The 14,366-nt window shown below is 47.8% G+C and overlaps 1 protein-coding gene across 1 annotated transcript in view; it reads left to right on the top strand.

The window, feature by feature from the left end:
- The window catches only part of ITGB5 (integrin subunit beta 5), a 116,120-nt gene extending 104,965 nt beyond the window's left edge, over positions 1–11,155 (top strand). The window contains exons 11-15 of the mRNA XM_073305158.2: positions 491–713; positions 2,012–2,115; positions 7,371–7,487; positions 9,491–9,657; positions 10,537–11,155. Coding sequence (XP_073161259.1) covers positions 491–713; positions 2,012–2,115; positions 7,371–7,487; positions 9,491–9,657; positions 10,537–10,632 — 707 coding nt within the window. The 3' untranslated portion in view covers positions 10,633–11,155. The remainder of the gene's footprint in view (positions 1–490; positions 714–2,011; positions 2,116–7,370; positions 7,488–9,490; positions 9,658–10,536) is intronic.
- The last annotated feature ends 3,211 nt before the right edge of the window (positions 11,156–14,366 follow it).

Raw genomic sequence — 14,366 nt, 5'->3', positions numbered from 1 at the left:
AATCCGAAATGTTAATCCATAGGACAGAGAAAACAGAGATGAAGACAACCATGCTTTAGCCAAATTCTGATTGCTCTGGCTGAAGCATAAAATCTGTAGTAGCCAGTCACATGTTGGCTGGAGAGGTAGGTTATAACAGAAAACTATTGTCCCTGGGCTGTAAAAGTTCAGACTGATTTCCCCACTGCAGGCCACTCTGTGTGTTACAATAGTAAGAACAATAACTAGAGACTAAGAACTTTCTATCTAAGGCCCCAAGTAACTTGATACTTAAGCACTTGTCTTGCATTCATCTTCTTATGTCCCCCCCCGCCCTCCAAATAACCTCCCTCCCTTCAGCTCTGTAACATCAAGAATGTTACCGATGCGTCTCTGTTCCTTTCTACCTCCTGCACAGTCACTGCATTCCAACCCCAGGTTTTTCCCGAGTAACACCTATGTTTACTTGCACTGACGTCTGCTGTTTGTGCTTGCTATCGATTATCTTTAGGCCATGGGGAGTGTCACTGTGGGGAGTGCAAGTGCCATGCTGGTTACATTGGAGACAACTGCAACTGCTCGACAGAGACTAACCGTTGCGTTTCGAATGCCAGTCAGATGTGCAGTGGCAGAGGCAACTGTGTCTGTGGGAAATGCCAATGCACCGAGCCCGGAGCCTTTGGAGAGACGTGTGAGAAATGTCCTACCTGCCCAAATGTCTGCAGCACTAAAAGGTACCTCACCAACTGTGCTCATTAATGGCTTACTCTGCGTCATGAAGGGAAATCGTGTTTGATTTCAGAAGTCCTTCCAATAAGGGGCCTCTATCACTGCTTCAGGTTGGACTGGCTGCCTAAGGGTACGCCTTCACTGCAGGGATGGCACCTGAGTTAGCCTAGCCCAGGTGTGAACAGTGTCTGTCCTGTGTTCCCCCATGTGTGTGTCACTGGGATGTCTGGGGGCTCCCATGGTTCTTTGTGCAGCAGTATGCTGCACCGGGCTGAGTCTTTCCCAGTGAATTGTTGGAGAATTTGCCTGTCCTTTTGGGCACAAACACGGAATTATGGGAAGGCACTGAGGGATTGTTAGCATGTGGCTGGAGGTATCCAGATGCCTCTCTGGGAAATTTTCCTGCAAAACAGTCTGAGCCTGGCAGAAAGTGACCAATACAGGTCATTTCATGCCTTGTTCTAATGCGGGTTCTACTGGGTAATTACTGGCAGCCAGATCTGCTTCCCCTGCCTAGAGCAAGGATTTTATTTCAATGGATCTTGCTATGTGGTACGGAGAGAGCACTAGGATGCCAGGGGATGGTTGTGATTTAAGAGACTGAAAATACACTGGAAAAGCTGCTTTGATCATTTAAATGCTTGTAGCCCCACAACAAATATTTATGGTGTCTGCCTTTTCTTCTTTGAGCCGTTTCCGAGATGGTCCCATACGAGAAATCTGGATACTCAAATTAGAAAACATTCAGGGCTGGATCCAAATTGAACAGCCAACACCCACCTCTGTAGTGGGTTAAACCAAAGTTCCAAATACAAACACACCCAGACAATTAGGGAAGTTTGCAATTCAGCCCCACCTCCAGGGTTAATCTGTCCTTAATTTGGAGAGTTTGGCCAAAAGGTTTCTATTTCTTTTATGATGCAAATGTGTGACTCTGTGCAGGGGCATGCAGAAGGGGGCAAGCAGAGGCATGCCCCCCCTCAATAACCGGCGGGGGACGCAGAACTCCTCCTACTTCTGAACTGCGTGGAGGAGCTCCCCCCACCCCCGCAGCCCAGGAGCAGGAGAAGTTCTGCAGGGGGAGTTTGCTCTCTCCCCCCACCAGAGGAGTTTTGCGCCCCCCACGATCCATGTGACCCCCACCCCCTGGCCAAAGAAGTAACATTTAAATTCCTGCGCATGCCTCTGACTCTGTGGATTAACAGGTCAAGATTCCCTTTGGCAAACAATTTGGGTGGCAGGTCTGCATGTTCCCATGGTTTCAAAGATGTTTAGTCTTTCTCTTTGTGTCTCACTCCTGAAGGGACTGCATTGAGTGCATGTTACATAACTCAGGAGGACTGGCTGATAACCAAACCTGCCCAAAACACTGCAAGGATGAGATCATTACACGTGTGGATGTCCTCAGTAAGTAATGTACAGCAGACTCATATGGGAACTTCAGGCATGCGGCGTTGCAACTGGCTAGATTTAACTGGTCTTTGCAAAGAATTGTATTTACCCTGATTGGCATCGAAGCTTTTCCATAAAGTAGGTCACAAATAAAAATCTGGATTTAGAAAGGCTAATCTATTTTCCTACCTCCAGGTTATAATCTCTTCACTGTTACAATGTTCACCCCAGATCCAACTATTTACCATATGCTGGGTTTATTCTCTTATCCATATCAGCTACGTGTAACACTTGTAATCTTGACACAGTAAATGTTACTAGATTCAGATTAGATCTGGAATTCAGAATCTAAACCAGGGGTGGGCAAACTTTTTGGCCCAAGGGCCACATTGGGGTGCAGACCTGTATGGAGGGCTGGGTAGGGAAGGCTGTGCCCTCCAAACAGCCTGGCCTCTGCCCCCATTCCCCGCCTCCCACTTCCCGCCCCCTAACTGTTCCCCTCAGAACCCCCGACCCATCCAATCCCCCCTGCTCCTTGTCCCCTGACTGCCCCCTCCTGGGACCCCCCCCGCCCCAAACCGCCCCCCAGGATCCAATCCCCCCTGCTCCTTGTCCCCTGACTGCCCCCTCCTGGGACCCCCCCCGGCCCCAAACCACCCCCCAGGATCCAACCCCCCCCTGCTCCCTGTCCCCTGACTGCCCTGACCTATCCACACCCCCACCCCCTGACAGGCCCCCTGGGACTCCCAGACCCTATCCAACCCTCCCCGTTCCCCAGCCCCTGACCGCCCCAGAACCTCCACCCCATCCAACTGCCCCCTGCTCCCTGTCCCCTGACTGTCCCCCAGGACCCCCTATCCAACCCCCCCAACTGCTGTGTGCGTGCACCACCGCCCCCTTACCATGCCACTCAGAGCGGCAGCAGCTCGCAGCCCTGCTGCCCGCACAGCAGCGTGTCTGCGTGGGAGGGGGAACAGCAGGGGAGGGGCCGTAGTTTGCCCACCTCTGATCTAAACGCTACATTTCAATTCACCTGGTACATTATGAGCATGCAACTGATTTGTTTTTAAAAGTAAAATCAATCAGTTTTCTACCTAATCTCTTAATAGTGAAGAACCATTTTTGTTAATCAAATAGGTTTCTCTGTTTGGTTTTAATATGTAGTTTACATAAGTCATACTGGTTGCACTTTTGCTGTCAGCTTTCTTTTTGAGGATTGCTGCTATGCTGGCTCTATCTTCTGAATCAATGTTTTTTTTAAGTAAAATTTCATATTCAATTAATTGCCTTGTGGGAGTCTGCTCTCTTTCTTCCTTCTGGAAGGTCTTAGAGATACACCTAGATTTTTCTCTGCTTTGTTACAGAGGCAGGAGTAAATGGGAGAGTTTCTGATGACAGGGACAATGCAAAACTAGCATGCCTGGTTACACCTAATAACATTGTGATCCATAGAGTCAGTACGAAGCTGTCTTGGTTAAGTGATACACCCATACCAGTCTGCACTGCCAAAACTTGCCAAGATCCCAGTCAAATAAATCCTTCAGCAGGAGAAATTAATCATGATGGAGAAGCTTTGGCCATGTAGTGAAGCAAAAATTACTTAAAAAGATATTTTTATATGCACAATACCAAGGATGTCTAGGCCCATTATAGATAGGTAAGAAGACAAGATCCTTGCCCTGAAGAGCTGTTAACAGCCAGCAATATTTAGGGCAGCCATGAAGTTACACTGTCCAGGGCTACTAGTGCGCACGTGGCCTAGGAGTAAAGAATATGAAGACCACCTGAGTTGTGTTATGTGCTTTTTGGCTATAGTTAATAGATGAAGTAAGGGGAACAGGATGCAACCCAATGGAAAGTGATTGAGCAGGAAGAGTTAGCAAATATCTTGTTAGAGCAACATTTTTTGTGGTGTTGTTTGTATGGCACACTCCCTCCTTGTGTCTGTAACATGAACACTTCATAGAGGTGGGATGTTTTCTAGGCCTCTTGGAAGAATGAGGTTTAAGGGAGGGGCTTGGCGTAGAAAGATGAGGGCATTGGGGTGGAATGGACGGCCTTTTCTGAAGGAGCAGATAAATTAGGTCATCTCTAACCTTTCACATTTGTAACTTTTTTCACTGTTCTTTTTCCCCCTTCCCTCCTCATAGAATCAGCAATTTGTGGTGAAAATGTGATAGGTAACCTTGAGCTTTTCCAGCTTCCTCCCAATCTGCCATCCGAGGTCCCTTCTCACGTGCTTTGAGCTAGTTTTAAACAATGTGAGCAGTGGGGTTTCTACCTCTTCCCATATTATTTCCAGCCTTGTTACAAGCACCAAGAGATTCGAACAGTGGGTCTGTGACACTACATTTAATAACAGCTCACTGCAAAAGCTGCAAGGTCATCAGGCCACTTTAAACCCCTCCAGCCTCTTCTAACCACAAAAAGCTACTTTCACGTAGCTAGTCTGTTGTTTGTTTGCAGGCGGAAAATGCAGGGGTGTAAGTTGAAGTTACATTCTCATGCCTAAGTCTTGCAACACACATGGCCACGTTTTTGTGCTGACTTGCACCCTGGGAGATGGCACTGGGTAGAAGCACAGGATCATGCCTGTGGTTTGCAAGCTCCCCAGCTGTTTTGGAAGATGGGGCAGGGCAACTAACAGCCAAGGGTTTTAAACTTTCTTGTTTTGGCCAGGAGCTGTGTTTTTATTCTTTTTTTTTTTTTTTTAATTTCAATTACTAAAGGATCTGAAGCCTGTTAAGACTGAGACCAAAACCTGGCTGACAGTATATTCACGCTGTATAGTGCACATTTCAGATGCTTGTTAAAGCCTGGAATGTTGATATTTACTTACACTAGTGTTAACATGGATACAGCTGTATCACTGCATGCTTATCAGCCGTTACTGTAACAGAGGGGTAATCATTTCCCTACGGAGGCCAGGTCAAAGACAGAAAGGAAAAGGGAGACAGAGGAAATGCAGAAGGAAGAAAAATAATAGGGTGAAATAGCAGGCTCATAAATGTGATCATTTTTCCACTGATACTGAATCTGAGAGGAAGGCACTCAGCAGCTACTACTAACAATGGTAACTGTCGCCTGGATTTTCAAGGTGCCTAAGCAAGTTAGCTGCCCTGCTCTCATTTCAAATTAATGGGATGTGGAAGTCTAACTCCTTTAGACTCATTTGCAAATCCCAGCCTACAAGCTTAGTCAGTACACAAAGGCCATATTCTACCCTTGATCATGGTGCAAACGTCGCACTGACCCCAGTGGGGATTGAGGGGGAACCGTGAGTACTCTGAAATTTGTACCCCAGCTCACCGACCTTAATTTTACATGGAATTCAGCCCTCTGCTTTAAACACTACAAAGATCTGCTTGGAACTGAGACTGGTCAGGGCAGCAAATTTGAAATCAAACTGATTGTTTTGCACCCACGTTATAATTTCCCTGCAATGACAAGATTTCCAAAGAAACCACGGCCTGTTAGTTATAATGGCAGCAGTAGCACAAACAGCCTGCTCTTTCTTCTATGGTACATTAAAAAAACAAAACAAATTCCTGCGTCAAACAAGTCTTCTAAATTTCCTGCCACTCCTCCACTTTCACCTTTTCTCTCTCAACTTATTCCTCTCCCCCACCACACACACTCCCCACTTCCGTCTCAGTCTTGAAAAAATAAACCTCCTGATTATTTCCGGAGATAAAACAATTGAGCACATTTGGAATGCAAGTCGAGTGATGAATTGTGGTTTTGATAACATCCTCATTTATGTCCACAGTTCACTGCTTTCCTCATAAAATGGACCTATATCCATCACTTTATCCACAGCTTTCCAAATTTAAGAGCAAGAGAAAGGAAAAGAAAAATGGCTTCCTTTTTGAACTGCATAGGGTGGTACTGTCGAAAGAAAAGATCTTGGCAGCTTTTAGATTTGCCCTGAGTATCTTACTGTTACGTGCACCACTGAGTGTAAGTTTCACTTCAAAATGTTTGTGTGCATGATCGTTAATTATTACTTGTGTTATGCTAGTGCCGAGAAGTCCCAGCCAGCGCACTGTAGAAACACACAGCGTGTGTCCACCTTGCAGTCAGAGGTGTGATTGCAGCTTGGGATACGCGCCCTACCTTTAATCTCGCAGACGTGGCGAAAAAGAGTGACTGGTGGCCCAGGCATCAGCCTGGCTGTACAAGCCTGCCTGGAACCCTGGGTATATACTCGTGTTCCTAGCCGTGCTGGGATCTGTGCCACTGCATCGTGGCTGCTTTTCAGCCACACTAGCTAGATTAAAACGAGCATGGGCATGCCTACTCAAGCTGCAGTCACACCTCTGATTTGCAGGGTGAACATACCCATAGTGGGAGATGGTCCTTGCCCTGAAGATCTTACAGCCTAAATAGGGCTAAAGCTAGGAAGGGAAGTGCCTTGCTCAGTCATGCAGTAGGCAGGGGATTAGAACCCCGTTCTCCTCATGCTCAAGGTGGTGCCCTGCCCACCAGACCACACTGGCTCCCCAGTGTAGCGATCTGGCTATCTGTAGAGTGCCCGTCACTGAAGGATGTCAGCACTGAGTATTTTGATCTCTCCAGATCTTCATGTTTAGTAGTGCTCTATTGTTTTATTTAAACCTCAACCTTCCTCACAAATCAGAATCAGATTGTGCTCATTTCCAGGCTCTCTTTGTTGTGTATTTTCCCCCCAACTCCTCCAGTATGTGAAGGGAAGTGCTGCTGAACTTGCAAATGGATTTTTCAAAGGTTCTGATTTGCTCGACCTTCTTTCGAGACCCATATTAATTTCTCTCTTTGTATGAAGTAGGCTAAACCCACCGAGACATTTCCTTCACAGCCATTTATTTGTGTTCATAGAAGAGCATCCAGATGATAGATGCAAAGCTAAGGTACCGTGGTTGGGTTGTGTTTTTTTTTTTCTTCCCTCTAGTGTTAATGGTTTCTTCTATTTCAGCTATTTGAATTGTTCTGTAATGTGCACCATATGTACCAACAGGAAGCTCCTTGTATTTAAAGGAATTCAAAGTCCCCAGAGCTATAGAGTTCCAGAAAACACATCCAGCTCTAAGGCCAGATCTTTGAATGGTAGAGGCTTTTCTTCCTGCAGAAAGAAAACAGCTGAACAACAAATGTCTGAACGTTATGTCACCATGTGGAGATGCCATATCACCAAATGCTACAGAATGTCTTCACTGTTTAACGTGTGTTTTAGATGCATTGGGCTCCTTTACACTGCTAAGAGAACCTCAGGAATGTTCATTTCATTCCAGAAACAGATGACCAGCACTCGGTCCTGTGTGTCTACCCCGTGAATAACTGTGTGATGAAGTTCACCTACTCAGAACTTCCCAATGGAAAGTCCAATCTCACAGTCCTCAAAGAGCCAGGTTGTTTCTGCATTTGTTTTTTGTTTTGATATAAGATGCCAGCTCCTGAGAAGTGCTAGACTACCGCTGAATGTGCCTGCTTGTCAGAAAGGCTAAGTGCTCCCCAGTAATTGCGGCCTTAGCAGATTCTAGGTGAGGAGAAAGCTTGAAGGCCTCCTCCAAAACAGGCTTTTAAGGAAACTAAGATCGATGTTTGGGGAAACTGAGTCAGGGCTGACCTTACAGTTCATGGAACTCTAAGCTGGGTTAGATTGGGAGGGAAACATCAGGATGTCAGTGCCGCTGCCTCTGGTCCTACGCCCATATAGATATTTTGGGGTTATTTTCTGCAGCCCGCCAGCTCCCCACAGCAGCTTTGATTAATGTTCGCTATAGCAAGCACATTTTCTAGATCCTGCTGTTAAATTCTCCCACAATAGAGAGACCACCAAGATGGGGTAGAGAGAGGCTCTATGGTGTGTGTGTGTGCTGCCTTGTTTCTTCCTGTCCCTAGACATAGTGTCAGCCTCCATGTGAAATGATGGGGTGTGTTTTTGAACTGGGGTAGCAGGGGTACTCTGAAGATATGGCACCAAAAGGAGGAGTGCGGTGGGTTCTGGGAGAGACACCACTGAGGAGAGGGAGGAGTCTGAGAGAGCACAGGTGACAGAGATTTCCCTCCCAAATGTGCAACAGAGCACGAGACAGTGGAGGGAAAGGGGAGACATAGCAGTGGGGGACAGTTGGGGAGCAGTGAAGGGTCACAATCATTTTGGGATTGGTGCAACCTGTCAGCTGAGCTGCCACAAAGCCCCTAACTGTGTGGGTCCCCAAACAGCTGCTTGAACTGGTAGGGCTGAAAGCCAGTCCCGCAGAGAGCAAATGAATCTGGATGACTTAAAATGCGTTGGCTAGAGAACCAACACCCCTGATCTAAATGATGAATTTCATGGCCCGTGCTCCTCTCTAATATTGGCATTAGATGACTGCAAAACTCTTATCACAAACCTGGCTGAAGAAATCAGAAACATCTACTGTCATACCTAAAAGCATCCAGTGGGTTAAGTTTCCAAATATAGCCCCCATGCAGTCACTTGTCCGCTGAATTAATTGTGGGATTCTCAGCACGCCTGTTTATAAACCATAGCAACTACAGATATTTTCTCTATTTCCAAACACTGCTCCTGGCCCAAGCAGCACATAATGTATGTGTGTCCCCTAGCATGTGATCCTGCTGATCTCCCGAGACCATGGCTGAAGACATCTGTGTTTCTGGCACGTGAAGCAAGTGGTACTTTAATAAGCTGCAAGCCATTTTCCCAAACAAGCACCCTTGTGGTGGTGTGAAATGGTGTGAGCATGGCACAGGAGCTGCTAGCAAGTCCGCACATGTCTCTGGAGGCATAAGCCATTATGGACCTGGCCTCAAGAGACTTCACATTTTGCATTTGCAGCATCTTATGCCTGATTGAAATAGCAGAGCCATTAGTTAATAGACTCGCTTAATGATTCTAATGATCTCCTATTTTCATGCTCAGGGATGACCAGGAGCTGAAATAGCCACTTGCTCCAGGCACTTTGTCAGTTGCCCTAAGCCCTTAACCCTCTGTGCTTGCACTGGTCCTCCTGCATTACAGACACACGGCTGGTGTTGCTGGCCGCATTGCCGTAGATGAAACGTCCATCGTAAACAAATGTTGGGTGAAACTCTCACCCCATTGAAGTCAATGGGAATTTTGCGATTTATGTCAATGGGGCAGGATTTGTGTTAGAGAAAATCGCTTTAAAACTTCAGTTAGAAAGGACAACGCCAAAGTAAACGCTTTGTGACAGCAGTGTAAATCCGGAGTGATTCCATCCGTGTCCGTGGCGTTCCACTGGTCTCCAGTGACTGACCAATCAGAGGCTGTGCTCTCTCTCTCTCTGTCTGCTCCCCGCATCTGAATGGTCTAATGTTACCCAGTGCACATCCCATGTTAGGGCATGTCCCTCATCAAGGCTAATTTTCTTTTTTTCCTCTCTAGAGTGTGGCTCTGCACCCAATGCCCTGACCATCTTGCTGGCCGTGGTGGGCAGCATTTTACTGATAGGAATTGTACTTCTGGTTGTCTGGAAGCTGCTTGTCACCATTCACGACAGACGGGAGTTTGCCAGATTCCAAAGCGAACGCTCCCGGGCGAGATATGAAATGGTGAGGGGCACTTCATGGGGAAGGGTTGGAGAAGGTTCATGGATTGGGGATGGGAGGGGGGGGCATAAGGCACATGGAGACTCATGATGAGGGTGTCAGACTTAAAGGAAGACTCGGCTGACTTGATATGAAGACGCTATTGGCAAAATTGTGCCCTGCTTCACGCAGGTGTGCTTCAGGGTGGGGCTGGGGCAGTCGGGCCCCATTGAACTGTGTGTGCTTTTACTCTGGCTAATTGCAGCTCCTTATAAGGGACTAATGCTGCACCCTGCATCAGGGAATAATCCAAATACTCAGCAATATTTTGTTCAGTCTTCAATTTTAACATTGATAACTGAGATCAGGGCTCTATTGTGCTAGATTTTGTACCCTCACCCATTAGGAGACAGAATTTACAGTCTAGATTGTAACTACCCGTTGCAGACTAGAAGTACTAACTTTGAGCAAGCCCATTATAATTGCATTGAAGATTATCCTGTTACTTAAAATTTACATTGTCTTTTTGATAAACCTATAAGATGGTTTTTATGGTGATTCTGCCCCCATCCTGGTTAGCTTTGCCCATTGGAGATGTCCATAAGGAAACAGCTTCTGCAGGGTTTCCTGTGTAGGCTGCTTTGCCTTACCTTTGAATCTTCTCTGCTCTAGGTACCAGGAAATTCTCCTGGAATAAGGAGACAGGGTACTGAATTAGATGGAACACAGGTGCAGTTTGCTTACCAGGTTTCCTGTGAAGACAGCACAGCAACCCAGTTTCTGTTTGTGTTTGAATAACACATTCCCGAGGAAGCCAAATGGAGCTAGATCTCTGAGCAAATGTGATTACATAGCAGTGTTATTGTCACTCATATGCTTTTCTGTTTGACTTTTTTTTTTTAGGCATCCAATCCTCTTTACCGAAAGCCTATCTCTACGCATAGCTTAGATTTCACATTCAACAAGCTAAGCAAGTCCTATAATGGCACAATTGATTGACTGCATATTGGAAATCTGACACAGCCAGAACTGGAGTGCTGTGGACAATTGCTTGACTTTGCTGCTGCTTCCTGAACTGAAGCTGGAATCCTTTTCAGTGGAGAATACCTTTAAAGCAAGACTGATCGTGGACAGAAGGCTGTTATTTGCACAGTAAAGACAAGTGGCTCAGCAGGGCATGTGCCGTATGATTCCTGGACACAAAGACATGCTCCTGGGCTCATTGCTGGTGCTCATTGACTCTGAGAGGTGCGGAACTCTTCATACCCCAGCTTTCTGGATACCTTAAACCCTCCAGCTCAGAGAAAGAAGTGCCATATTGCCGCTTCAGCCATATACACCCGGTAGAAGAGGTGACTAGGCCAAATTCAGGGGAGACCATGCCATTGCAAGTCTTTAGGGGGCAATTAGCTTGAAGCGGGGGGTGCTGGAAGCAGTTGTGTAAAAAAAAAAAACTAGGGTCCGGGTGTTCTGCAGTCTTGAAAATCTTTTTTTTATATTAAAAAAATAACCCTGTTGTGCACCTGTGATGTTATCAGTGCTGTCCAGTGGTTCCCTGGCATGCCCTATGGCAAATGCATTTTTGGGAGGCTACTGCTTTTAACTCCTGTACGCACAAATGGATCTGGTTTCCACCCTTATCAGCAGAGCTATACATCTAAAAAAGTGAAAGCGAAAAAGCAATTTCAGCCATGGCGACTGCTGACGATGTCCTGCATCGGCTTAGTGCAGGGGTTCTCAGCTGGGTGTGTGGGACACAAAGAGTTGTCAGTTGTTGCAACCAGCCGAGCCTTCCCGTATTGCTAAATGGAAGGGGCATCCTGGGGGAATCCTATGGCAAAGGTGGCCTGAGTATGGAAAGGTTCTTTGTCCTGTGTTATGCAAAAGGTCAGACTCGTGATTGTAATGGTCCCTTCTGGCCTTAAAACTTACGACTAAAGCAGCCGGGCCCTGGGGCTAGAACAGCCTGGTACTTACAAGCCGTCTTCTTTCATGAGCACTGGGGTAATGGCCTGTGCTTTTGGTACCAAATAGCTGATGTTTTTAAGAGACTGAAGCTTCCTGTCCATGTCCATACCACAGGGTTTAAGCTATTCTGCATGGCTGCTGTAACGCTGGCCCAATGTGAATGTTGCGGCAGGCCTTTGGCGGAGGAAAATACATACAAGACAGTCCAGCTGCCACTGTTCCGGTCTGTGTTGCTGACTTTGTCACTTTGCCCTGAGCAGCTCATGCGAGCTAGTCAATTGCAGGAAATGTGCCAGGAAAGAGCACAAACAAATGATTTTCATTGCTTTTCCCTCTGGAAATGGGTCATGGTCCCAGCCATCCCATTTTGATTTTTTTCCCCTGCCTATGTAAACAGCAACACTTATTTTCTCATCATACACAATGTGCCTTCAGGATGTTTTCAGCCCCCTCCCCCATGCTTGAATGGAAATGCTGAAGGACCTGGTGAGACACTACTAAAAATAGCTGAACGGCGATTGCTGCAGCTCTGCAAATTGCAGCCTGTCAGCATCAGTGGAAGCTGTGGTTGCAGAGATTTTCCTGAATGAATCATTTCTGAGAACCAAGCAACAGGGAGGCAGGAGAGGAGGTGGGTCCATGCCTGTGGCCGGGAGGGCAAAGAAGGGGAACAGTTCTCTGTGGTAATTTAGGGGGAGATGGCTGTACGCATTGTGGTAACATTACAGAGTGGCTCATATGAAAACGCTGTATCACAAACATGGGTATCGAGCATGTCACGCCAGGATGTACCTGGGCAGCTAGCCCAAGCTGCCACTCATGCCACCATGGGCAGAGTGCTGTGTTTAGGCACTAGCTCAAGGGCCACACCCATGTGTATGTTGGTCCATGCTGGGAAGGCCACCTGCCAGCAGCTGTGTAGCCAGACCCTAAGTGCCAGGGGACGTCTGAAAGGTCAACACTGCAGCCAGGGGCTAGGCAGCCAGAAAGCCACAGATGACAGCTCTCAGGCAGGAGACAGCAGGTGCTATATAGGAACCCCAAGCCTGGTGCAGTGACTCGCCTCTCTTTAAGCTCTGGGAGGCTTAAAACACCCAGGGATGCAGAGGCTCGGCTTCCTCTCATCGCAGTCACGGCAGGTCTAGCAGCAACAGAAATGATGCTGTTTTTCTGCATAGGAGGGGGCAGGGTTTGGCATGACTCCTTGTGCAGCAGTTCAGAGGGGACTGGTGGCTGTGTGGTGCCTACAGGCCAGTGACTTTGGGTCAATGGGACACGAGGGCAGCCATCCTGTAAAGATCAGCTGACATTCCAGAGGGCAACTCTGCCCTGATGTGCTGCTCTTCAGAGACTTCCCGGGGACCCCCCACACCCCCCATCCAACGCCCCTCTGCTCCCTGGCCCCTGACAGCCTCGACCCCTATCCACACACCCCTCCTGGCTCCCGGGAGCTCATGGGCTGGGCAGGAAGGGCCTGCGGGCCGTAGTTTGCCCACCTCTGGTTTAGAAGCTGGATCGGTCACTGCTGGAAGGTGCCTGCCAAATGACTGCTAAGGGCTCTGCTCCAGCCCTTTCCGCTACCTGAGGCGTTCAGTAGTACAGTGCCCTCTGCCAGGGTCTCCTAACACGGCTGTGTGTGATCATAGAGTCATAGAATATCAGGGTTGGAAGGGACCGCAGGAGGTCATCTAGTCCAACCCCCTGCTCAAAGCAGGGCCAATCCCCAGTTTTTGCCTCAGATCCCTAAATGGCCCCCTCAAGGATTGAACTCACAACCTGGGTTTAGCAGGCCAATGCTCAAACCGCTGAGCTATCCCTCCCCCCCCAACAAGATATTACCCCAGGAGCTTCCTGCAAGCTACACTCCCTTTGATCAGAAACCTCTCAGTCAAGGCAACAGGACAAGTGCATTACTGCCTGTGCCTGCCTGCTGACTTGATGAACTGTAATGGTCAGAAATCACACCAGCACAGAAGTATACTAAATCATAGAAGGTTAGGGTTGGACGGGACCTCAGGAGGTCATCTAGTCCAACCCCCTGCTCAAAGCAGGACCAATCCCCAATTTTTGCCCCAGATCCCTAAATGGCCCCCTCAAGGATTGAACTCACAACCCTGGGTTTAGCAGGCCAATGCTCAAACCACTGAGCAGTCCGTGGTGCTTTTTGGATATTCGTGAGAGTATAAACCTCTGGGGTTAGGATAGAACATGTGGCTCATGGGGTTATTTTCTGCAGCCCGCCAGCTCCCCACAGCAGCGTTGATTAATGTTCGCTATAGCAAGCACAAAACCTCTTACACCCGACCGCTGCTCCATTTAGTTCAGGGTGGCAGAAGTGACACTTCAGTTGCTTCAGTGAACGGTATGAAAGTTCTATTAACATATGAGGAAAATAATCTGATCTTGTGGTTGACCCATCCAGCTTGCACCAAGGAGACCAGGGCTCTGCTTTCGGTTCTGCCACAGCCTTCCTCTTGGCCTGAACCCATTAATTTAATCGCTCCAGCCCAGTTCCTCAAAGCATGCATGGTTCGGCATCTCTTCACTCAACACTGGACCACTTAACCTCCTGTGTGGTCTGCTGGGTAAAATCGCCAGCTCAGCTCGGCTCTCCATACAATGCATGAGGGAGTCAGAACGAGATCCTCAGAAGCCAGCACATTTAGCGGCAGCTCCCTGGTCAGCTACTGAGGAGTGACATGCGGAAGAGGGGCTTCAGCAACTAAGCAGCTGACCTGGTGCACCTACCAGCTCAGCTGGCGAGA

The sequence above is a fragment of the Lepidochelys kempii genome, chromosome 11, assembly GCF_965140285.1.
Source record: "Lepidochelys kempii isolate rLepKem1 chromosome 11, rLepKem1.hap1, whole genome shotgun sequence".
Classification (NCBI taxonomy): Eukaryota; Metazoa; Chordata; order Testudines; family Cheloniidae; genus Lepidochelys; species Lepidochelys kempii.
This window is presented reverse-complemented; position numbering and strand designations above follow the sequence as displayed.